The 26,562-nt window shown below is 43.4% G+C and overlaps 1 protein-coding gene and 1 long non-coding RNA gene across 2 annotated transcripts in view; one reads left to right on the forward strand and one right to left on the reverse strand.

Moving 5' to 3' along the window:
• Positions 1–14,534, reverse strand: part of LOC109517080 (uncharacterized) — a 41,187-nt gene extending 26,653 nt beyond the window's left edge. Inside the window, exons 1-4 of the long non-coding RNA XR_002168471.1 lie at positions 14,455–14,534; positions 12,790–13,763; positions 12,648–12,702; positions 12,454–12,568 (exon numbers count right to left, since the gene is read on the reverse strand). This is a non-coding gene — a long non-coding RNA (uncharacterized LOC109517080). The remainder of the gene's footprint in view (positions 1–12,453; positions 12,569–12,647; positions 12,703–12,789; positions 13,764–14,454) is intronic.
• On the forward strand, positions 579–14,778 carry fgf10a (fibroblast growth factor 10a). Its single transcript, XM_019872006.1, has 3 exons — positions 579–1,187; positions 11,484–11,587; positions 14,284–14,778. Exons 1-3 carry the CDS (start codon positions 716–718, stop codon positions 14,482–14,484), a joined length of 777 nt encoding a protein of 258 aa, XP_019727565.1. The 5' UTR covers positions 579–715; the 3' UTR covers positions 14,485–14,778.
• Positions 14,779–26,562: the final 11,784 nt, after the last annotated feature.

The following is a 26,562-nucleotide window of genomic DNA, read 5'->3' on the forward strand; positions in this document are numbered from 1 at the left end:
GAGAGAGAGAGAGAGAGAGGGCCAAAAAAAGAGAGGGAGCCACTGAAAAGAAGAAACGCACTGCTCGGAGCGCTCACACTCGAACAAGCGAGTCTGAGAGAGTAACTCCGTCAAGACGTTTGGATTCCTTCACCGCTTTTTTTTTTTCTTCATCCCAACTTTGTGTGGGATTTTGGTGGCCATTTAACTAGAGCCATTTTGTTCCCCTTTAAATTTATTACTGTTAGACAGAAGAAGTACAGCATCATTTGATTACGTCGTATCCACCTTCCGGGACGAGAGGACAAGGTACCACGTGTTTGGACTCGAGTTTAATACTCTCCCAAGAGTGAGCTTTTTGAATATTAACAAGGACTCTAAAGTGCATTGCGAGGGGGACTGGGAGTAAAGTATTGGACGGGAAGACGGAGGATCCCCCCGCCGCACCCCCCCTGCAGTTGTTCAAACTGTGCGTGATTTGACTTATGGATGTCGAGACATTCCTACAGACCTCCTGAGGAATAAACAGCGAAGCAAGTCCAAGATTCTGGCCCCGTTACACAACCGACGGCGTCTCGAGATTTTTTAAAGAGCGTGAGTCGAGGTTGCGGGAAAGAGGAGATTTGGAAGCACGGGAGGGGGGCCTCTCTCTCCCGCTCTTGTACCCTCTCCCTGCCCCCCAGCTCAGCATGCCCCAGCCCCTGAGCACCTCCACAGCTCCTCCAGCTCCACTACCATGTGTAGATGGACAGTGACACAAGGTGCACCGGTCGCCTGGCTCTCCTCCCGCCCCCGACACCGCCGCCACGCAACCCCGCCGCACCTCCTCGCCGCCCTCGTCTTCATCCTCTTGCTCCTCCTGCTCGGACCGTCCTCGTCCTCGCCCCTGTCTTCTCCGGCGCCGCCGAGTTTGAACGAAAGCCATCATGCCGGAGGAGGGAGCCCACCTCGCCCCTTCGTCTCGCGGGAATCATCGGCGTCATCGTCCTCGCCGGCGCCTCTGCACGCCTCCTCCGCCAGGTTGCCACGGGCGACCAACCTATCATCGCCGTCTCCCGCCGCCGTGGTGGGGCGCCACGTGCGCAGCAGCTACAACCACCTGCAGGGAGACGTGCGGCGACGGAAACTGTTCTCCTACCAGAAGTTTTTCCTCCGCATTGACAAGAAAGGGAAAGTCAACGGCACCAAAAGTGAGGACGACCCTTACAGTAAGTCACTTCTATTCAGCAGCTTTAAAATGACTCTGTAAATCAAGTCCAGCCACCGTATTCAATCTTGTCCTGAAATGCCTCTCCGCTGCGAAAGATGCACCGTAGTTCGGGTTTTAATCAAACCAGTAACCCAGGAAGACAAAAGAAAGAATCCACTGTATCCAATTTAAGAAAATGACCCAAAAGGAAGTCATCTATCTTTGAGGAAACATCTTAAACACAGCTCTCATCACTTCCTTAATGAGAGACATTGATTCCCCCCCACCATCTATAGCAGCGCTTCATTCCCTTCACTAAGTGAAGTCAGTGACGATAAATTTGTGGCAGATCGATAGCAATGCTGGACCCATAATTGCAGTTTAGTTCGACTTAAATATCAAATGCTCCTTTTATGAACTAATAGTGAACATAATCTGTGATTTTGGAATTACGCAAGGGGATTGATTACCTGAGCACATGCTCCACTCAGGCTCATTTTTATTCCGAAGCAAGACCGCAACTCTACCTTAAGGCACCTCGAACTTGGAATCAATGCTTTCATAGCTGCAATTTTCTCTCCATATTGAGGGAAATAAAATGTCCTCTACACATGAACACATCGGGATACGAGACTGTTCATCTTCTTGCTTGAGAGTCTCAGAACAGCGCCGTTGCCTGAGGGTGCATCCAGTGTGGCTTTGGAGGGAGAAGCAAACCCGGGGGAACACCCCAACACTCAAAGGTCACAGATCACCTCGACGTGCACTGTATGTCTTGGTAAACGGCGCGGGTGGCGGTCTTTTGTCTTCATATTAGTCACGCGCTTTCATACACGTCGCAGGGTTCAATGAATCTGTCTGCGGCGCTGTACAAGCTTCTCCTGCTGAGCACACGCACGCATGTACGCACACTTGCAGCTACACACGGGCACAGAGAGGCCAGTCTTGCACATGGCCTCCATATGGCAAAGCCCACTTTTATTAGGGCCCGGACCAGTGTGTGTGTGTGCGCGCGTGTGTGTGTGTGTGCCACTCAGACACCAAGCCTCTGCCAGACATGGCTGAAGGAATTTCAATTAGCATCTTTTCCACCCCTTGCTTGCAGTCGCACACACGCAACTGCGCTCGGAGGCAGCAACAAGTCACTGATGCCATAACAGCATCAGGCCATGGTATTAAAGTCCCAATCCATCATGCAGTTTGTTTCCCGGCCAGAGAGAAAAGCCAAAGATAAATCAGATGTTATCGGAGCATGATCGCAGATATATAACGTTGTAACCTCACGTTCTACAAGTGGGAATGATTTGACGATCGGGGAGGAATCTCTCCGGGGTGAATCATGCTTTGACGTGTGCGCACATCTGCGCGCAAGCTTGCATGTATGTTTACGCTAATGTACCACCTCCAGCGATTCTCCAAACAAATTGCCGTCTTCAAATCAAAAAGATGCCGCTATATTGCGTTGCCGTTTCACATGATCGTTCGGCACGTGACCTTTTCTTGACGTACGCGCACATCTGGACTACGTTGTCAATTAGCTTGTTTGGAAAAAGCCATATAGATATATTTATGTATATATGTAAGTAACACGGGGGTTGGGACCGCCGGTGCCAAGAGCTTCAAAAGCCTGCATGTACTGTAAATGCAAAAATGTGTTCTCTTGAATCTGATTTGGGCTCATTCATAACACATGGCCGGTGAGACAAGCGCGAAGGAAGCTTTCACGCACACCCACAACAATGTCACATACCATCTCGGCTCAGCACCGCGGCATCTCAGGTGTTGAGCCTCCACAAGTGGAGCCAAGCGCTTATTTGGAGTCGTCCTTTTTGCGGTGCGGTTATCAAGCTCTCTAAGGTCTGGTAATGTTCAGGAGGTCAGATTGCAAATGGGCCTCATTAGATGGTGTCAGAGGTGATGAAGACGTTTTAAGTCGAACTCTAGGGTCATGAATATCCCCCCTCCCAGGCTGGATTTTGTTCGTTTCTAATCAGGTTGTCGCAGTTAAGAGTAGTACATCGCTGCAGCTTTGCAGCCTGCATCCCAAACATGTGACAAAGTGATTTCCTAGCAAGAACCAGCGCTGTCCGGGTGACCGCCGGCGACGCTGAAAAGTCCCGCTCGCGCATGTTTTCGGGGCAATTGAAACACAGCCCAAATTGTGGAGGCTCTCATGTTCCCATTCGGCGGATGTTTTTCCACCTCGATGCTAATTACACCACTTGTGCTCACTTGACACCCCACCCCCACCCGGGTTGACCCTTACCTAGTGACCCTCAGTCAGGAAGATTTGTTCATGGCAAAGTCTCTCCATGTGTCGCATCACTTTTGAAGCAAATGCAAATTCTACAATATGGATGATTAAATGTCACAATGATATTCCAATTATGGGAGGGGGGACCTATCGACCACGAAAAAAATCCATCAAGGGATGGTAGTTGACCATCGATGTCTTTTTAAAAAATTCTACAAGCTACATTTTAAAACTTCTCACGTGATCGGAAGTACTGTTAATATATAGTCAAAACAAGTCAAACGTGCTGTTAACCGCTGTTATGGTCAAATAAATAATGAAAAGAGCGAAGTTTCATAACAGATATGAACCAAAAGACTTTCGCTTTCATGTGTCTCTGAGTGAAAAAGTTTTTTTTTTCCACATTGTTTGCCATTTAATAGCCTGGAGTAAGGACACGAAAAAGAAAGAACCAGCAAAACACATGCAGGTTTAACACTTTGACGATTGCAGGGAGGTATGGTGAGCTCCCCCCCCCCCGTTTAAAAATCGGGCTGAAATAGCAAACAGCATCACCTCTGTGTCGCCGCGCTATCTTCAAGTCAAACGACATGAAGTACACAAAAAGCCATTTAACACATGTTTGATCTTGCTACGTTCTCCGATTTCTTCCTGAATCGAGTCCAGCTCGTCACTATTCTAGATCGTCTTTCCGTTACAACGCCGGTCCACTTCGCCCATCTCTTCACTTGATGAGCGTTTAGGGTTCTCGTGGGAAAACGTATCAGTGTGGCCCATAAAAAAGAGTGATGAGGAGCTATGGGACGCAGCAGAGGTTAGTGTCAGCCTTGCTTTGGCTTCAAAGTTACTTTGACATCTTCATGGACTCCTCTGTCAGTAAATTAAAGCGGTGTGCAAACGTCACGGGCAAGCCTGCTCCGAAAATACCGAAACCATCAGAGTCGTCCGAAACCCTGCCAAAGTCAACAACTCCGTTCAGCTGTGCTCCGAAAACATACACTAAAACTAAACTACCTGCACGCTTCCTCATACATCTGCTCCATTTGCTCCTCGGAAACTAACCAGGAGGGTTACAGTAGATTTGCTTTTATTTTACAGAGGTCGTGGAGCACATTAGTCAAGGTAATTGAGTGCCGGGAGACAAACGTGGATTTGAAATGTGCGCTGTCATCGATTGTGAAGAACTCTGTGAATGATTTTGGATTCATTTAGTCTTGAAGCAACAATGGAAACACACAGTACTGTACTTGGCTGTAACAATCGAGTTTGTACAGCAATTGTCCTGATTAGGGTCACGGATGAGCTGGAGCTTATCCCACCTCTTTCAATGTCCAATTGACAGACAATGTGGAAAATGCAGCTCAACTGAAAAAAATAAAATGGTGCGGTGGATTTAATCAAATTCCTTTCGTCAAGTGGTTGCACAAAATAAAATCATCTGGATCGAGACACGATTTTTAAGGAGATGTCCAGTCTGGATCCAGATGATTTTATTAAGTGTCACCACTTAACGAAATAAATTTGAGTAAAATTTAACAAAACCTCTTTTAGTTTTTTTTTTTTCTTTCAGTGAAGGCATCACTGGAACATGGATGGCTAAGAGTCGACACAGATTGCACCGATGTCATCCCGAACCCGCTACCAACCGCAAACAGCATATTTGGATGGTATTTGGCCATCATATGCTTGAATTAACCATCACCCATTTCTTAAAACTGGCAGCTGAGCAGATAGAACCGCTCGACATCCACACAAAATTATTGAGGCAATTCATCATCTTTTAGGTGAGCCGACAATCTTCACCTGAAATTTTAAACCAAATTGAACAGTTGACAAAGCATCTGACCGACAGTACTTGCTTTGAAACACAGCTGAAGTCTGGATCAAATTATGCCACTTCTGAATCATGACCTCTTTTTTTTCTTTTACTGGAACCCACCAAACACTCACCATTTAATATGCCCCCCCCAAAAAAAAGCTGCACAATACTGATCATCCATGCGGGTAAGACTCTTATGTGGTTTTACTGTAACCAACATGCAGACACTTAACACCACCGAGCATAAAACGAAGCACGGCTTTGAAATTCACCTCATTAGAAAAAGATACAAATTGAGGTGTTGGATTGTGTGCTTATTATGCATACAATGCCTTTGTGTCATCGGAGATCGGATTTATTCATGCTCTTTTCTGTTTAGTCCTGAAGTACAACCCTTATTAAAGATGTAAGTTCGGCATAATTTCAACTGCATCTGACTTTAAATGTTGCAGGCAAAAAAAAAAAAAAAAAATCACTTTTCCGAGGTTGTGCTGTGGAGTTCCGAGGACGAAGATCAGAAAGAAGCAGAAGCATCAGAAGTTGATTATGATGCCAAAGAATGTTTAGTTGGTGGGGAAGCCTTTTGATTGTTTATATTATGCTCAGGATTCTTGCAGACTATCATCATAAAGTAAACAGACAGGATTGGGAGGAAAGCCGTGATATTAAGCCAAAAAAACGGATCTATCAGGTTTTCGGGCTGTAATGGCATATTTCACAGATTATTTGACCTGCCAGTTGGATTTCTGAGCACGGCAGCATGTGCAGGTTCTCCATTCCTGATGTTTTACAGTCCCGTGGAGTTGATTGATACACACCGCCCATTCGGAGTCTTGGCCAATCCAAAAATGTAACAAATCCTCCAGTTTGGCCACAAGCAGCCAAAGAGAACCACAGAGATGTCCTCACTTTGCTCTTTGTACAACGCCTCCCAGCGTAGTCACAGTTACAAATGAGGATATTCCTTTAACTGCCCGGCATTTTACATGACATTCATCACGGTAGCAAATTATAGCTAAGTTGGTAGAAGCCAAAGTGCCAGCCATGCCTGGCAGAAGCTAGCACTTGCAGCAGTTTGTATTTTTAGCCCGCTTGTCTGTCTCTCTGCATTAAGAGAGTCAAGACCGAAAGTGTCATTGTTGTGTTACAAAGTGGAGCATGCGAAGCGGCAAAATTAATGGCCAGTAAAGCAGTGGGAGGCGAAGAACAGCATCTGTGATGGATAACATCCAGGGCCGCTGCCATCAAGACACCATGTGCTTCCCACTCTCCGACATTCCCTCACCGTCGCGACGCCCCCCCCCCGCCTCATATAGCCTCTGCATGAAAGTGAGGCTCTTAATGGAGTCATCAAAGTTAGCGCTGAGAGGTCCGAAGTTTAAGTCCGGGGAAGCATCTGGACAACCGGCCTGCGAGAACAGAGCGGCCAGGAATGCCAGCTAATTAACCCGTGTCTTACATCTCTACGCTGGATGTGAACACTGGCCATGTTTAACGACTTTTTCCCTATTTTTATTTTATTTTATTTTTTTTTACAGGCTAATTTTGTTGAAATGTCAGCTGAACACAGCCAAGGTGTCAAATAATTTAGTCAGCAGACAGTTCGTTTACATTCTCGTGCTTACGTTGTTATTTTTGGGCAGCCTGAAATCTTTTGATGTCCAAAAAAAAAAAAAGCGCAAGTGCAGACTCTCAAAGATTGGCAAACGTGCTGAAGTTTAACCAGAGCTGCGAAATGCTAAAAAATAATGGCACAGTGTGTTGTTTACATTTGAAGTGCGTCAAGAGATCATCTTTAGGGGGCTTTGGAACCAAAAGAGTCACGAATTGAGATCAGCTGCCGGTTATATACATTTATCAAGTTAGCCTGTTTATGATCTGACGATGAAATACTTTGTTTGTAGTTTAGGCTACTCAAAGACTAACTTCATCAGGCGTTGAGAAATGCATTTGGAGGTTGAAAATCTGAACATATGTGGAAACATACAAACAGGGGCGAGGAGATCGCTGATCCGTCAGAGTTGTGGTGTAAGATGACCAGACTTCGACAGCCGAAAGCTTTAGTGCCAACACCTCTCACCGCAACAGGCGGTTTGAGGGGGCGAATGAAAAATGTGTGAAATGCAGATGACCGTCACAGCACATTAGCTAAAAACATAACTCCTGCCGTGGAAGGCCCGTGAAATGTTTGGACAGAAACTGGCAGCTTTGGCACTTTATCATGTTACAAAGTCAACCGTGGTGCAGGAATGGCAATACCTCCGGTGGTCACACTCCCCCCCCCCCCTTCTCTATCAATCCCCTGAATTTATGTTGGGTTTCTCCCAGATGCTTTCAAATGTCCTGTATGCGACATAACTGGCAGTGGTCAGACTGCACTCAGGAAAGGTGATCCCAACTTATAGAGTCGCAAGCGGTGTGATCCAACTCACAATTTGCCTTTGACCAGCAACCTCTGGAATTTCAAACAAAAGAGTTTTTGGCTGGTGGGATTTGGTTTTGGTGTGGTTTTGGACTAACTGCAGTTTGTTTTTCTTGACTTACCACAGACGGTTTTAGAATCACACAAAACATGGGAAATCCAGACGTGGGGAAAAAAAAAAAAAATCAAACAGTTGAAGGGACAACAATGAATTATGCGACACTTTGTGTGTCAAATATAATCATGCTTATGAAGCTAAACAATCTTTAAATATGAAATCGAGCAAGCGTTTAATGCACAGAGCACTCCAGCCTCGGGTTTGTGTGGGGGCGGGGGCAACTCGTTTTGTGGAAAATGCAGCATTTTTCGCACGGCATGTCTGTGTTATATGGCAAGGCATTGTTTTGCTATAAATGTGTTTTGCATTCCAAATAACTCACTCAGTTGCTGTTGCATTGCTGTATCAATGTCAGTATATTTGAAGTTTAGGGTGGTACACTAGCAACCTTTGATACGCCCCAAAAATCACCCTTAAGTATTTTTTTTTTGAGTGTATAACACTGGTTTTGCTATCAGAGTGAGTCACATGGATGAATAAAGATTAAAAACATCCCAAAGGAGTGTAAATGATTTTAAATCCGCTTTGATTCATTTCAGTAGACTAATCGGCCTTTTTTTTTTACTTCTAAATCTCGCTTTTCAATGCTGTATTTCTAACAACAGTATGCGCAGCATATGGAATTACATGTCTAAATAAATCCGATTTTCACACTCAGCACTAAATACAACATTGTTGCGTCAAAGATACAAGAATAAAGCGAGTATGTCGGGAGAAAAATAAAAAATAAAAAAAGTACTGGACCGAGCACACGATGGTGTCCGTTCGAACAGCCAAACCAAAAACTCACTATTGCAAAGAATTTAAAAATTATAAATGAACTCATCACAACAACACATCCAGCATCGCGTCAAATGAACACTGCTCCCTTTGCAGTCTTGAGATGAGACCTTATCACGGATTTTCAAGACAATGATTTGATATTTGCTCTGAATTGAGTAATTGTGCTATATGACCAAAAACAAACAGAAAAAAAAAAAACGACATGTCCAATAAAATAGCTTTACTCTGCTAATAAATCTCCGTTCAGGTCACATTTGATGTGGTTGGCAGGGGGTCGGCTACAAGTCCAAGCCTTGCAGCTCCTTTTTATGGTGACAAGCAGTGTGTATTTAGTGGAAGATGTCCTCCCATGCCTTTTCGATTAGGTGAACCTTGAACAATTTGTGCTTTTTCGTAGCCTTTTAAAACACAGATAATTAAGATGCCGGGCTGTGATCCAGAAGACACATGGAGGGGAGTTCACGGCCCCTTTCAGAAATAAGACCACATAAATGAGTATGGCAAAAAGGCAAGGTGAAGAGGAAAAAAGGGAAAAAAAATGCAGCACTTTTTTTTTTTGCAAGGGTGCCGTAAAGAGTGTTGTTGCAATCTATGCCTTTTGTTACCACCTGGACTTCTTTCATGCGGCAAGCAAGCAGACGGGCTGCTCCTGCTAACCGAGGTCATACAAAGAGCCCGCTGCTTTCGAAACCGCATCAAATGGAGTTGAAACAGGTGAAGCGGCCTATCGCGTCTCACTGACGGACGTTATTTTGACACGTCTTAGAAAACGTCTGCCGTGCCGTGGCGGGGCGCAACGTTTGGAGGCGGGCGCGCGAGATGTTTTGCGCCGCTTTATGTGCATGTCACTTTGACGAATAGTCACGTCATTGCAAGCCAACAATGTTTTTAGTTTCAACAAAGATACATTTTTATTGATGGCGAATATAAGGATTGGACTGCTGTCAAGACGCTTTGGGGAATATGCCGGAATAATGGCTTACATATGTGCTCGTACCACCAACATCCAAGTTAGGATTTGAAATACAACAAAACCTACAGAATGTTGAAAAGCTTGCACATGTCCGGGAGGGAGTCCACATTTTTTTCCTGAACGTTCAGACCGGAATTTATTAACTTGTTGCCATCGCACACAGCACCCTAAAACTGGAGGATATACATCGCTGTCTGAAAAGGGAGGAGGAGAAAGAGAGGAAAAGAGGCATCTGGTAGAGCGGCGTCACAGTGACGTCTCCGTCATTTGATCATGACCGGATGAGAAGTCAGGCTCCGAAGAGGCGACGAACGACACGCAACGGACTTGTTTGCGCAACGTGGTGTGAACGAGTCGTCACGCCACTCGTGAAAACACACTCGGTGACTGCGATACTCGTTGTTTTCCGTCGGACGGTTTCACATCGAAGGCCGAGAAGCGTTTGTCATGCAAAAAGAACATTTGCTCTCATGATGATTTTTACCGCGATTGGCTACGGCACATTCCATGGACACGTTCGGGTTACGTTTGCCACCGTTGCAGCAGGACTCCGTCGGAAAGCAAAGACGCTCTGCACCAAATGACTGAAGCAAACTGATTTTTACCTTCAATGCTGCTTTTTTTTGTGTGTGTGTGTGTGGGGGGGGGGGGGTTATTGATTCAGGCAAAGGAAATGAATAGTTTTTTTTTTCTCTGATTCAATAGAATAAGTCCGAAGAAGTCACACAATATTTCAGTTTTACTTCCTAATTCCCCTCTGCTACCCATAGTCTGCCTGCGAGGTTGCTTCCTACGGGCCCCTCCAGCTAATCCTCTCAAAGCCCCGCCCCCCCCTCCATAGCTTTACGGCATGGCGTAACCGACTGTAGGATGAGAGAAGAAGTAACCGCTGACCACTGCTTAAACCAATAATTGGTTCGGGCTTGAAAACCGATACACACGCAATGACCTCTCCAGAGCCTGGCAGCCGGAACACTTCTCTCTGTCCCGTTTATGTGCTTGCCTGCCTACATGCGCTCCCCTGGCCAGAAAAACAAACATAAGAGGGAAAAATGTTTTTTCCTGGCTTACACCTCAGTCCCGGGGCGCGGAGCCAGCGAGAAAAGCGGCGAAATGAGCAGGGGGCAAGAGGCCGCTCTGAGGTCTGACTGTAACATTGCGGGCCATGCTGAGGAACGACGCGAGACTAGGGCTTACTTGTGAGGGGAAGAAAAAAAAAAGATTTTTTTTTTTCTTTGGATTCCACCCACAGAAGCTAAAGGTCAACATTTTGCGGAATCACCGAAGCCTGTTTCTATCAATCAACTATTTTTTTTGGGAGGTGGTTTAAAACCTGTAAAAGGTTCGAGAACCACTACTTTGGGTTTTAAACAGCAAAACATGCACACCCACAAGTCCCACAAATGAAGACAGATCAGTCCTTAAGGGAACCAGAACCACAGAGTCCATTATCAGTTCAAGCATATCTCAACACACAAAGTTCTTAACACTCACAGGCTAAACATATCTAGCATGTGATACAATTGGTCAACTGTTCAAGTTACATACAAGACGCAAGGACACGCCGTGCTAAATAGATTGTTCGTCCGTGATTCATTATCAACAAAAAATAGATTAGGTCAAGGAATGTGTTTTCTCCATAACAATAGATAAAACATGGGGCAAGAATCATTTGATGACTAGAATCTGCATATCCTACAAAGGCATTTCTTTTTAATGTCCACGCACATCACAAGGCAATGTTTTTTTTAACAAACAAGTGATATGAAAAAATGTCTCATTTTTGCTGTGTGCCGTTTCTGTAAAAGTGCTTTGAAAATGCAAACATTCAAAAAGCGCACTTTTTTTGAAACGTACGCACACACAAAGAAAAAAAAGGATATAAAGAAAATAAATACTACCAAACATGCCACTTTCTGACAAAGAGATGTCTCTCTGTCCACCAGGTATTCTGGAGATCAAGTCGGTGGACGTGGGAGTTGTGGCCATCAGGGGCCTCAGCAGTAACTATTATCTGGCCATCAGCAAGAAGGGAGAGCTGTACGGCGCGGTGAGTTTATAGCTGAACCACTTTAAAAAAAAAGTAAATAAACAGTATATTTTCCGCCTGTGACGTGAACACTCCCAAGCAAACTTGCTCTGAATCAATGTGAACTGCTATCACGTTCAAGAGATGCTCTTGGTGTGGTTTGCACTTCAGTTAAACTGCACAAAGTGAGGTTCACGGTTCACACAGTTTGCGTTGTCAATGCAAAGTGGCCCCAGACTCATTTTCCTTTTGTGCTGGGCACCTTCAGTTCACTTCTAGCCCATAAATATAAAACAAACAAAAGAAAACCAGAATGGTAGCAACTGAACTGACTTTCTTGTGCCACCTGGTGATGTCCTGTATCTGCACACTTATGCCCATGGGCAAAAATGTCCAATGTCGAGAACTGATATGCACCAGAAAGTAATCTGGCTGCTCTTTCTCTCAATATCAACCCTTTTTTGTTGGCTAACTTTAATGGTACTGAGTTTGTCTGATTTTTAAATTGGGAAATAAATGCTTAAAAAGTCCAAATCATTTCAGGTCTCTTTATGTTTGCTATGTACAGTATGATTCATTTTCAAAATTATAACCACGTGTGTTCATTTTAAACAAGGCACGAAATCAAAATGGAAGTCAATATTCGGCACATAAATAGACACATTACACTGACAGCAAAATAACACATAATTGTGGTGGTTTAGGGGTTGAGAATTTCAACTTTGGTCTCAGCTCCAATTAATGAAAAACATCAGCTTTGTCGTCATGGTAAATTCAGACCAAAATCTGTGGACTCACTCTTAACATGACCATTTAACTAACCCCCAAAAGAAGTCAACATGCCCACAGCGAGTTTCGCAAATCGCAACAACAAAAAGAAGCTGTACCTTAAATCCAAGTTGTATGTTGATGAATTCCTCCTCCATTTTGTGATTCAGTGATCAGTGATTTCTCGCACGTTGGAATTTGGTTTAGAGGCAAGCACGTCTCTCAAATGTCCATCTGGTCGAATGTAAAAAGTGTGTTATCTTCTACACTGCTGCAAACGAACGTCCATTCATTTGAGTGCTTGTTGACTCACCTGCGTTGTCAAATGTCAAAAGTTGGCAAAAGAATCTCCAGGTGCTCAGGCAACACTGGAGAAAGACGTGTATGAAATATTTATCAAGCAGGTGGTTTCAAAATTATGAATACGATTTATTCTTTGACAGGTGTTGCATTACCTTCGTTCAGCTGAGGCGTTCGCGCTTTTTTTACAAGCATCACTTCCTCTATCCGGGGAGAATTTCAAAATAAAAACAAAGCCACTTCCCCTTTCCTAAAATAATTTCAAAATACAACAGGAAGCAAAAAGAATATTCAGAACAGACTTCATATAAACTTTGTTAGAATAATGTTCATGAAAACAGCTGTTGCAAACAAATGAAACGATTTTATGATTATATTATGTTGCATTTATTTCTTTATTTGCCATATATAATAGGTGGGATAAAAGTTGATGGACAGAAGATGGATGATTATTTTAGGAGGCACGGGGTGAGCAAGGAATTCATTTAAAATTATATTTATGATACAATTGGGTATCCCCCTGCTGCCATTAACGTAACATACCTTCACGTTCAGGCCCACAAACACTAAACGGTAAGTTGTGAGCGCAATGAAACAAGATCGTCATCATTTCTGAACAATGAATATACTTTTCAGCACATTTTTGCTACTTGCATTTTTCTGCAGTAGAAGAGGCACCTTCATTGAACAAAGGCCAGGAAGCATAGTATGAGTGACATTTGACAATTGGGCTTTTGCTGACTTTAAACAGGAGGAAAAAGAAAATGATCGGCATGTGTGTACCCGGCAATAAGAAAGACTTGCCTTATGGTTGATACCATGAGAGTATATTGGTAGATTATGGCTGGTTGTCAATCCAAGCTGGTGTTTTTTGTTTTTTTTTCCATTGGGCAAGCAAGGCAGGAAGTAAAGTTAGTCAATGTGAGTTCTCTCCATTCACAGGAAACACAATCCCCCACCTTTTCTATTCTTCCCTCAGTTCCTCTGGGGGAGCGAAGATGGGGAGGGGTGTAATGCCCTGTTTCATCTCTTTTCTCCTCCACTCATTCTCCCTCCCTCGGTTTAAAAGAGGCAACTCTCAGCATGTCCCTGCGGAGCGGTGGCGGCGGCTGAGATGAAATGACACCCGCTAGAATAGAAAAAGAAGCATTCTGTTGCACGGCACCCCAAACTGAATTCCCATGACGTGTACTCGTGCTCTGTTGCAACACAAGCTGCACTCGCACAGGCCCGAAGGGCTGGCATTTGATTACACTCGATGGCTCTGCAACACTGACTCCTTTATCCTTAAGGCATCCAATGAAATCATTGTTTCATTCTATTGGCGGATTAACACACAGGCAATTAGGAGCTTAGGCCTGTCACAGAAAACCCACCATAACCATTGCTTGATTAAACCAACATGTGCGATCATCTTAATTGTACGCAGTCACTTACTATCATGGCATTGATATAATGAATAAATAATACACAAATGAACGTACACCAAAACTTCTTGTCCAGGGTCTTTTGTTATGTGGACACAATCTTGTGTGACAATAATGTGATCAAAAATACATCGGAAACAGTTTTTTTTCAAAAATGCTGAAATTTCATAATAGTCATTGGCCATCCTTCCCCCCGTTCACACCTGCGCCTCTCTTCCACAGAGGGACTTTGGGCCGGACTGTCGCCTGATCGAGCGCATCGAAGAGAACAAGTACAACACGTACGCATCGGCGGAGTGGCGCAACAAGAGAAAGCACATGTTTGTGGGACTCAACGCCAACGGCAAAGCCGTGAGGGGCAAGAAGACCAGGAGGAAAAACACAACCACTCACTTCTTGCCCATTGTGGTGCATCCCCGGTGACGAGACAGTCAGAGGAAAATTCAATCTGCAGACTGCTGGCTGAGCATCTGGGGACGGACTTTGTTTGGAAAGAGACCGAAAGGCGACTTGGCATCCGCAGGAGCAACAAGGGGAGGAAACCTAAAAGACATTTCGCATCTGTCGGATGAGGACATTTCTATTTTTTAAAGAAAGATATATTGCTATACAATGTATATAATATTTTGGGGGTCTAACTTATAAAAGCACGCTGGCACCGTAGGAAATATGGGAATAATAATAATAAAAAAAAAGTGTGATCAGCAACTTGATGGAGAAAAAAAAAAAGGAGGTGCAAAGCGGAAAGGGAACGGTTGAAAGAGTAGCAAACCAAACAATTCAAACTCTATCAAAAGTTTTCTTTGAATTTATTTATTTGGTGTAATATTTAACAGAAAGAACAAATACACGCTAAAAAGACAACTGAATGTCTTTTTGTTGTCAACCATTTATGCCTTTTTCTTTTCTTTTGAATACTACTCAATTTAAACCTGAATAAATATCTAAATATATTTGTCTTTAACTTGCAGTGAGTCGTTTGTGTATTTGGACCCTCTTCTTACAGCTGTGTTTATTATCATGATGATGATTATTTTTAGGAGCATAAATTGCCCTTTGGGGGACCTCCATGTGTGAAAACTAACTTATTAATTACTACTAATCATGCCACACATATAAAATTAAAGAAGCCTTCCTTTAATATAATTAAAAAAAAAATTAAAAGCACCAGCCATCTTCTTTCCTGACAAATGCAAAGCCGCAAGCACACGCTGACAGTTGTAGTGCACGTGTGAGCGTGCGTGTGCGTCAGTGGTCCAGCAGCTGGGGAAAAAGCCGCCGCCTTGACCTTACTTGTCTGAAACCTGTTGCCGAGACCCCCCCCCCCCCCCCCCCGCCGCCTCAGAGACAGCAGGGCATATGGCGTAACATAAATATCGCCCTCTTGTTTATCACCTGATTCTAATTAACCATGATGTCATGTTTTCTTAATCTTCTGTCAAGTTCTTAAAGCCGTCCATGTCATGTGGCTGATGTCTGGTTCCTGCGATTTCTCTCGTTCACACCCACCCTCCCCCCCTGCTCCCCCATCTCCACTGATTCTTGTCATGCCTTGGTGAGGCTCGGATGAATTTTCAATAATCAGACCTGGGGCAAGGTTATTATTATTACACAGACTTGCAGCCTTCCTCCTCTGTCCAGGGCTGCAGTTGTTGTAATTTGCATCCATCACTTTTCAGCTCTCTACCATCTGTTCCTTTCTCTCTTTCTCCCTCTTCGTATGCGTGTGTGCGTGTGCGTGTGTGATGGGAGCGAACTGCTTCTGCTGTGTCTGAGACTAGAAAAAAAAAAAGATTCAGGTTATTCACTCAGAAATATATGCTCAAATCCGAATGCGAGTTACACATCAGATGGGGTGCGCTTTGAATTTTCCTTTTATCCCCATGGGGAAAGCTGCTCTTTGTTTACATGATTACTTGGGTGTTCCATAAATGACATATCAAGTACAATTACTCTGAAATGTGTTCAAGACGCCGAGCCACCCACACCCCTTTCCTACCATCATAAAGTTCAAGGGCAAGCAGCCCGAAACCAAGGTGCACATGAATAGGTTAGGGTTACTTTTACATGACAAGGTGAAAAACACTGCAAAAATGATTGGACATCCTGTAATATGGATGTATGGCCAGTAGTTGGCGATGTTAGTTTCGAAAGAAATCGTACACACATACAAACCTCATCCATCCTTGAATACATTTCTTTCCTTTTTTTTTCCGCCCCCATCATTTGCGAATCTTCAGCAAAACGGGCATCCATCAGTGACGGACTGACGGACCTTCCATCAGCACTGACAGAATGCTCACCTCTGGCTCTGTTACAATGAAAACAGGCGAAGTGATAGGAGTAGACTGCCGCAACTTAATTTTCGTGCGGGGGCAAGTCTAGTTTACTTTGTTTGGGAATTTGGCAGACGGCATTGCGCCTTGCTGGGCGTTCCAGTGGACTGAAGGCATTTTTCACACCCCCGGCGCATCTGACAACGTGGTGACAACGTGGACTAGAATGTGGCGCAGATAATGTAATGTGATATTGGTGGATATGATCCAGGCGCAGGCAGGCAGATTCTGAGCTCCGCGGACATGTGTGGTGGATATTACAGACAGCGGCGTGGGAAAATCCCTCTAAATGACTGGAGAAATCAATTTATTGAATGAATAATTATGAACATCTTAAAAATATTTCTGAAAGCACCCCCCTGACCGCGGCTAAACTATGGGGGGGATAGGGGGCTGGCGGAATTTAAAGGGAAAAAGGGAAGCTGCTTCCAGCTGTGCTCTCTCCCACAACGGCGCAAACATTTCTACCTGTCTACAAAAACACCAAAAGAAAGAAAACTCCACCCATGCACTCAGCGAGACTTGTGCTGGGCATGAAAATATGGCCCAAAGGCAAATGTCATGCCAGGGCAAGCCATGTCACAGATGCGCCGCATATTTATAGCATCATTTTAAAATACAAAAAAAAGAAATAAAAAAGGAACACAATAATAGCATTTGATAATGACGTGTGACATAACACTTTGTGAAGTACACAGAGTCTTAAGGGCATGAGTTCTGGAACAAACAAAATAATGTGCTATTAAAAGTGGGGGATACACATCCTGATAATCGGGTCAAATTTACCCTTTTTTTACCCTCTTCCAATCAAATCAGTGGATTATTGAATGTCTCGAAAAAAAATATCCGTTTTTTTTTTCTTTTTTTTTTTTTAAACACGTTTGGCTGTTTAGTCATGCAGAATGGAGGATCTGCATTACAAGGGGCCTCAATTTATGGTCTTTCGCCCGCACAACATCGACGCAATCTAATTTTGCACGCAAGTCAGAACGTACTAACCGATGCTAATGAAGCAAAAAAAACACTGCTGCACAAACGTAGTTAATTGCATGCTGTTGGTAACCTCAAAATATTATACGTCGCCACACTGAGGACCCTGTCCTGAATAACAACTCAAACTCCAGTATTTTGTGCAAACTGGTTCACTTGTTAATTGAGGGTGCTTGGAATGCTACTCAAGAAAGTTGCATCCTGTACCACGTGTGGAACTTTTGGAAAGATCACTGCACTTTTATTGCAACAGCAAAATGACTTTGTGTGGTCTTGCGTTTAAGCGTAATGCACAACAAGGCCACACTTTTCCACTTTTATTTGACGCAGATGTTCCTGACTGATTTGTGAGATGAAAATCTGCACATCATCGCTTGCGTTCCCACTCTTGAGAAGGGTTTCTGGAAGCCCTCTGCCAATGTCAGTTTTGCGGCGAGCTGCTCGGGTTGTGTTTGGTCAGAGTTTGGTTTGTTGAGGCATGCGGCGAGGTTCAGGAAGCGGTTTCTGTTTTGACTGCATCGCCATCTATTGAGTCTGTGTCGTAGCTTGACTGAAACGTAGGCCGGCGGCCTTGCATGTTCCCCGCCCCTCTGTTTGCCCCCGGAGTCCTGCAGCAGCACTGATCGACCACAGAGGCAGCTATGAATATTTGACTTTGTAGCGAAAATCCAAATAACACTTATAAATATGATAAACATTCAACAATATTAAGTTTCCCACAAGAAATGGGAAGATATGGGGGGAAAATCCGAAATCTGTGAAACTACTGTTCACAGCGGGTCTTTGTTTAATGACACAGTTCAGTTTGTAACACAACACGGTCTATATCGAACCTAAACTGAAGTTCAAAATGTATTTAAAAAAAATGCGTCTTTGGTTTATTGAACACTTGAGTTGAATGATTGTCTATCTGTACCCTGTGAACCAGTCCTGCCTCTTGCCCAATCTCAGCTGGAAAAGGCTCCAGCCAGCCCACCTGCAACCCGAATGAAGACAACCACTGTGGAAAATGGATGAATGTATTGGAAAGATTGTTTTCTTCACAATGGATGGTGTCGCAACTTGGCGGTGCCAATATGGCCACGCAAACATTTTCATCCATTAAAAATGTAACATAAAAGAGCGGTTGAGATTTGTGGTTTGGAGGTTTATGTACTGAAAGAACCACAGTCCTGGGGGATTTTTTTTTTTTTACAGTCGAGGGGGGGGCACAGGGAAGAAAGTGAGTATAGGGAGAGTAAATGTTAGCTGAGGGAGCAGCAGTAGGGACTTGATGCCAAAGGGTGAGGCGGGGCGGGGGGGAGGTGGATGTTTGAGAGGAAGACGGCGTGATGGGGGTGATTAAAGAACTTGCCAGGCTTTGGGGCAGGGGAGTTGGGGGGGGGGGGGTCCAGAGAGACTTTGGGGGCATTCATTGGAAGCAGACCAAGGGAGTTCCAGGAAGCACCAGGACGAGAACCATCAGTTGAAGACAACTCCTCAAGTTAATGTCTTTTTGTCAACTTTGAGCAAAGTTACATAAATGTTTGCGGGCTAGCGAACTGTTTGCTCACATCAGTGTTTTTTTTTTTTTTTTTTAAATGTTAGCTGAGGGAGCAGCAGTAGGGACTTGATGCCAAAGGGTGAGGCGGGGCGGGGGGGAGGTGGATGTTTGAGAGGAAGACGGCGTGATGGGGGTGATTAAAGAACTTGCCAGGCTTTGGGGCAGGGGAGTTGGGGGGGGGGGGGATGTGCCATGGCTGCTTGTCATGTTTGTGCTGGAGCTTGATGCTCTCGTAGCGGCCAACAAGCACAATCATTATGCAGGCAAGTAATTACGGCGTGGAAGCTCAATGCATCACACTCATCGCTCCATTTATCATTACCACGCAAGACAGAAATTTTAACTGATATAATCACTTGCCTTATGTTTGGAATATTAGCTGGTCGTAATATTGGTTTATCCTGCCTTCATTAGCATTTTCAGTTAAGTCCAGAGGCAGGCCGGGCCTGGAGCAGAGCCTTGCATTCTCCATCTTCACATCTCCCGAGAGCTTCAAGTTTCCTGCAACAGGTGGCTCAAACATTTGCCTTGGCTGCCACTGAGCCGACGTTCTGTTTATCGATTCGGGGATTGGGGGAGGAAAAAAAAAGGTGAGGAGAGGAGGCAAAAAGTGAAGGAAAGAAAACCATAAATCCAAGAGCTGGAGAGTCGATGTGACAGCACCGTTCCACTTTCAGCTTGCTTCATCCGTTTTTTTTTTTTTTTACATCTTCAGCTCTTTTTAATATGCGAGACCCTGCATATGATGTTAAAAAAAAATCATAATTGCTTATAGTGTGAGGTGTACTCAAGATGATGAGCACAGCACAGTACAGTCTGTAGGAGTACCAAGACTGACCTGTGAGAGGCAGTGTGGTGCCACAGGGCCGCCAGACTACTGAAAAATACAACGAATAAGGAAGAGATGAAGCTAAGATAAAGATTAACCTGTGTTAACTCCCTTTCAGTTTCACAAATGATCACAGGTATATACAAAAAAAGTAAGCATAGTATTTTGTACCGATATTTCTCTTAGGCTTTGAGAAACTTATTTAACATTTTCCAGAACTGGAGCCAAAATTTCCAAATGAGTCTCCTCTCCTGTCTACTTTTTTTTTCCCTGCCCTTCATCTCATATCTGGCTTTTTTCTGCCTGGATGCCCCCTCCTCCTCCTCCCCCCTCCTTTCCTCACCTCTTCCATACATGAACCCCCACCCATTTCTTCCCGGCCAGAGAAATATGCCTGCCGTTCAAATGAAAATATATTTGTTGTTTTGCTTGGCCTTCTTGCCTCCCCCTCGGCTGGCGTGATTGAGGCCGAGACCCCGTGCCCGTTGGAAGCAGAAAGCCTCTATTAGTCCTTGATCAGTAGACTGCCTGACAGCAGGGGCAACATGCGCAGCATTAGGGCCTGACACGGGATTAAATAAAGACTAATTTATTGACTGCCCGTCCGGACGAACGAGGCATTAACCGTTTTCCCTTCAGGGTTTAATTAAATATGCAGGGATGAATACATGAAGGGATCGGATCACAGGAGACAGTCGATCGATCAGCTGTTTTACTAAAGACACCGTAAACGATGATGCAACACACTGCACATAACAGTACTTGCAGTGTATACGTTCGCCGGCCAAAATATTAGGTACACCTGCACAATAACGTCTGTATTAAAAAAAATAAATAAATCTGTCAAAGCAGGTCATTCAAAATAAAGGGAAATGTTTGCTGACCTTATTTTTGGAGCATGGAAGAACTTTTATGGGACACATAATTGCATGTATACTAAGTGTCAAAAACAATTAGAGAAGGCCGTCTACCAGAAATCTGTTTGCAATTATCTTTATGAAGTTTTCATATGCATTTGTGAGTATCTCCAGTTGTATTTTCTCATTGTATTTCTAATTCTCATCTTGTCATACAGGTGTACGAAGCATCGCGGCGAGTGAGTCTTAATTTACTGTTCTGTAAATGGAAAATATGATACAACCCAGACTGGATTATGGAACACCATGCTTGTGTAAATTATCCACCATTTAAAAAAAAAAAAAAACACTTCAAGATACTCGGAGGTTAAAAAGGGTGAGGAGGGGGACACAACACATCCAATGCTGTGATAAATGCTTGCAGCATCTGCTATAGATTTGTGTGGATTTTTACATTGCAAAGTCTCAAACGCAGAATTTAACTCCCCTCTGAGTACATTCTTAATTGTGCATACCACCAACGCTGTTTTGAGGATGATTTAAATACAGTTAAACATTCGCGCGGCGAGCCAAAATGATGTCACCCTCCAGAACGAGATGATGGCAGCAATGTCAGAAAATTTGCTGCATTGTCAGCATGACACATACAGGGTGTATAAAACGATCGGGTTTGCCCTATTGAATTGCAATAATAGCAATACGGTACTATTTTGCCACCGTATCTTGTATCTCAAGTCTGCGCTTGCAAGTCAAATCGATCACAAAGAACTCAATAAGGCGTGTCATCTCCCGCGGCACTATTATAAAGACAAACAACCATTCACGCTCACATTTACACCCGTATCTATTTTTAGAATCATATAAAAATTCTTTTGTTATAGGACAATACAAGACAATAGTCAATGACAGTTGGGATACATTCGATGCATTGGCAAGTGCTGTTGTTATGCTTGGCAACAAATGGGCTCGGGGATAAGTCTTTAATGATTGTGTGCACAATAGCGTCTATGGACTAAGGCAATTTGTGGTACGAATTGTTTTTCTCCCTGAGTGGAAAAGAGAAGCGTCCATTTTTTTCATTATGGAGAGCCTGGAGGACACTCTCTGAAGTAATACACTGAAATTGAAATGTTACAACATAAAACACAATATATGGTTATAAAATATATTAAAAAAAAACAACAAAGCAAAACTAACTTTCCAAAAACGTGGAGTGCAGAAACCGCAAGAGAAAAATTGCATTTTTACCACATTTCAACGCCTTATTATGAGATATAAATCGGCATGGTGAGGTCTCAAGGTAAGAGCACCCTTCATTTTACAGTGAAAAAAACTGTTCCCTGGAAATGTGAACCACATGTTGGCTCCATACGAAAGCAATAAACAGCTTCTGGCCCCCACGTCCCCAAATCCAGCAGTCAGATAAATCGTCACGATGACTGTCGAACACACGTTTATTTCATCTATTTATTCACAGTACTTCCAGTCCCCACCCCCCTGCCCCTAAGGTCACACGAGACGCACTTGTTTGCCCTTAATAACAAATTAAAACTACAATCACATGCACTGAATACGTTTACCTTGCAGTTACCAGGCGAAATCACATTTCACTCCAGTCAGTGTTTATCATTCCCAAGAAGCTCTGCGAGCGTCTCACTTTATCTTTCACAAAACAACAATTGTTATAAGATACGGCTGCCTCTTGGGGTCAGATAGCATTCGAAATGTATTCTTGTTCTGAAAAGATCTCATATCTTTGAAACGCAATAATAATATCTTTGAAAGGAAAAAATGCTGAGGCATGACGAGGACCGCGTTCCACTTGCAAGCTTGATGACAGATAGTTGTGTCAGACACTCATAAAACTGCTGAGTGGTCTGATAACACTTCAAAATGTAAACTCATGTCATTCTGACGTACAGTAGGGGAAATAACCAACTGAATCCTCTTCGCCACATGCGTGTTGACTTTTCACAGAAACGAACGGTCTCGAGACATCACTCTCTTAAAAGGTCCAATGAACGGAGCCATGTAAAAAATCTTGGATGAAAATCTGTTTTCCTTGGCAAGAACACTGAAGATGGGTCATGGATAGGTCTTCCAACATGACAATGACCCAAATCATATCACCAGGGGAAAGTAAAGAAGAAGCGTGTTAACCCTTTCTATGACAGCCATTCAAAAAAGATGGAAAAACTATTTCAAGCATTCTGACTGTTCATTCATATCTCACAGAATATTGTTTCGTGATATGTCACCGCAGAAACGACCAGATGAAAGATTATACGCTTTCATCACAGGAAAATAAAAAAAAGATTTGTTTCTACCTCATTCCATTTATGAGTAATCAGCGGTAGAACATGGGTTGGTTTCACCCAAAACACCTGATGATGTCTTTCCAACTATCGCGAATGGAATAATTTTACATTTGAGAAACAAATGTGTAACAAGTACCCTATTTTGTAGTAGTGGTAGTAGTATTTAGTAGCGTGTGTGAGTGGGTGTGTGCATTTTAGTACATTACGTCATCGATTCTAAAGTAAATTTTTTTTAAATCTCTGTAACGTGAATAACACCTTAATCAATCACAAGCTGCCCGTGACCATCGAATTTTGAGAGAGAAAATGTGTTCACGCGCATCTAAATTGTTTTGATGCATGGTGATCTCATACAACCGATGCAATTCTGCCATCTGATGGCCATAATTAGATTGTTTTCTTTCCCGTAATGATCAAACAAGCCTTGTCCCAGACTTTACTCCACACATTCAGATTAAAAAAAAAAAAAAAGTTGATAGCAATTGATAGCGGCGGCCTTGTTAGGATTGGCATTCAAAGAGTTAAGGTCATAGAGTTCTCTTGTCAGTCTCCAGAGCTCAACCCAAAAGAATGTCTATGGAAGGAACCGAAGCTCGAAATTTCCAAGCAACAGTCAGCAGCCAATAACTATTTACAGTATTAAGGAGCAAGCAAAATGTAAATGTCGCATGACTTCATTCATTGCTCCGCCACTTTTGAGTCTTTGACCAAAGGCACGCACGCCCCCACACTAACGTGCATGAGCACGATTCTCAAACATGGCCGTTCATAATGCAGAGAGTTGTGATGAATAGTCACTGTGAACACATGTCCAGCTTCAACAAAATAGTGCTTACAATATTAAGCTAGCATTAGCAATTTAAACAAACCGTTGTTAGCCACGGCTGCTACGTCTAAGTACCTACCAGTGTAAAGTCGTTGCTCTTTTTCCTTTATGTCTCTAAATGTTTTGACCAACCTATAATTACGTTCATAATAGTCCATCACGTTCTTATCAATGCGACCCGGGCTTCACATTCAGCCTTTTTGGATATGGCGAGCTCCCATTGAGTAATTCAGAGCAGGAAAGTACGTTGGCTTTCAGGGTAACGATTTCCTATTTGTCCATTTTAGATGGGTGGGATGAGTCGCCACTGCCCAAACTAATGCAGTGTCTGCAAAACATGTCCTCAAAGCTGGCAAAAGCCTTGAGGTTAAAAAAAAGTAAGAATAATAAGTCGTGTTTCGGTGCCCTACGGTTGACAACAAAGGCATAGCACAATACTTTTTCGCCGATATTGTTCTGTGGACAAAAACGCGAGATGATAATGAATAAAATGGAAAATAAACAGAAGGAGCCCGACAGGAAACACGATCTTCGGCAGAATTTGTTTGTGCTAATTATAGAACGACGATATCGACTGAAATTGTTCTGTAAAACTCAACTCAACCCAACTCTACATAGTGTGTGCGCATTTATTTTTCCTCACCATTGGCCATGGCTGTCGGGGAATCCTCGTCTATACCTTCAGGACATTTTTGCACATGATTTAGCTCAAAACTAAACGCGGCTGGGAGACCTCCAGCGGTGCTTTGCATCTGCAGCTGCTGGATGATGTTATTTTGAATAGAATTGGTTATCATCTGTGTGAAAGATTTTATCACATGTCCCAGAAGGGCTGTTGGATCACTTTGTAAAGCGTCCCGAAACACAGTGCTGCTGTTTGTTTGGACAGAAAACAACCCGAGTTAAGACACAGGAAACAGACTCCTCAATTTCCTTATCTCTGATTCTCGTTGGGAAGCGTCCAATGTCCCTGCGGTGTTTATTTGTCCTATTGGAAATTGTGTCGGAGGACTAAATGTTCCCCTGCCCAGTCTTTGCAATGAGCATCATTTCAAACAATCACCATTTCTCAACTAGCCACGTTGAAGAAACCGTTTGGAACTTTATTTTTAAGATGCAAGGGTGTCTTTTCTTGGCATACCAACTTCGTTTCCACTTGATTGGGAAGCAATATAGGCCAATACAAACTTTTCAGCCTGGAGCACATAGCTAACTGAATGATGCTAACTAGACGGAATGCGGTTGCATATTGATATGTTGATTTTTGACAAATTGAAATGTGTATGACCACATCGCTTTATCTGGGTGAGCTTAAATCTTTGGATGAGGCGGCACAGGGTATCACCGGTTAGCGCAGCCGCCTCACAGTTCAGAGCTCGTGGGGTTCAAATGGGATCCAGATAGATGTCCAGCTTACACGCAAACCCGATGAAGACAAGCACAAGGGAAAGTGGATGAATGGATGGAATGTACAGTAATGGACATTTACCAAAACAGACTGCCACATGCGATCAAATAATCCTAATATTGTTTTTATCTTTACAGTTGGTGAAGTGGCATGAGGCCCATCACCCAAGGCCATTCCTGTACACAATGTTGTGCCGAGTGCCCGCACTATCGTTCTATTAATCAGAAAACCTTGTGGAGCGCACTCTGCACGCTGCTCTAACTTCTCTTACAGGAATGGAAACAAAAAATAAAAAAAAAAACACAATAAGTAACCCTCCATGTTTTCCTGCGCTTATTAGGGTAATATATAAAATACATCGGAGCACATAAGGAATGCAAGAAGAACTGTGAGATGGGTTCTGAGAATTAGCTCACATTATAGCAATGGCCAATTTACTTCGACATACTTTGCTGTCTTGCTCCTTTTGCTCTGCCAGCAATATGTCTCGAAGCTGTCATCCCCCCTGGCTCTCCCCTGCTTACTCTTAACAAGCGCAAGCCTCTTGGCCAGATGTATTGCACCGTCCAGGTTTTTCTTACCTTGGCTTTAAAACTCTCCTGCATGATTTAAAAAGAGCCAGGAAGTCAGGATGGACTGAAGAAAATGTGGTGTGAAGGAAGAGAGAAAAAGTGAGGTTTTTTTTTTTTTGTTTCAGCTGATATGCTATTAAGGAAGAAAACCCTGAACAATTTCCATGAACATAATGGACCTGCAGATGCGGTGCTTGTTTTGAGCAACATTTAGTCAATTTTCATCCGCCTTAAACTGGTCAGAAGTACCTGGACGGACAACTGAGACCTTAGTTGTCCGTGCTAACATTTAACAACAAGCTAACATTTTCTATTTACAAACAAGCTAACATTGAAGTGTTTTACACAACGAAACAGTAACCTTCACTTGGCGTTGTGACATGATTGGCCTTCGAATAAGGCCTCTCACGGTTGGGCAATGTGAATTAGCTACTGTGTGAGTCCCTTCATAGTGCTAACTTGAGATTGCGATTAGAGGGTTATAAATGGGAAAAGATATGCTCCTTTGAGCCCACCAATGAATTACAGATGTAAATAGTCTCTGACACATCGCACATTCTATGAGCCACAGTCATTCCAAGCAGACATTTGGCAAAAACAGTGTTAAAAAGCTGTCAGATGCCAAAGGAGTCATCCTTGGCGCTAGCGTAGTGCTGCATCTCATACTTGTTTCATGTATGTGACAACAAGCCCTGGGGGATCCAAAGGAAAAACCATCTCCTAATTCTCGTCGAACGCGAGCGAAAGCTTTCAAGTGCTTGACGGATGAATCGTACTTTAACTTTTCCCAGCTTTGTTTATGCGCCCCATTATGCCGCGTTC

This window comes from Hippocampus comes, unplaced genomic scaffold (genome assembly GCF_001891065.2).
Source record: "Hippocampus comes isolate QL1 unplaced genomic scaffold, H_comes_QL1_v1.1 scaffold199, whole genome shotgun sequence".
Lineage (NCBI taxonomy): Eukaryota > Metazoa > Chordata > Actinopteri > Syngnathiformes > Syngnathidae > Hippocampus > Hippocampus comes.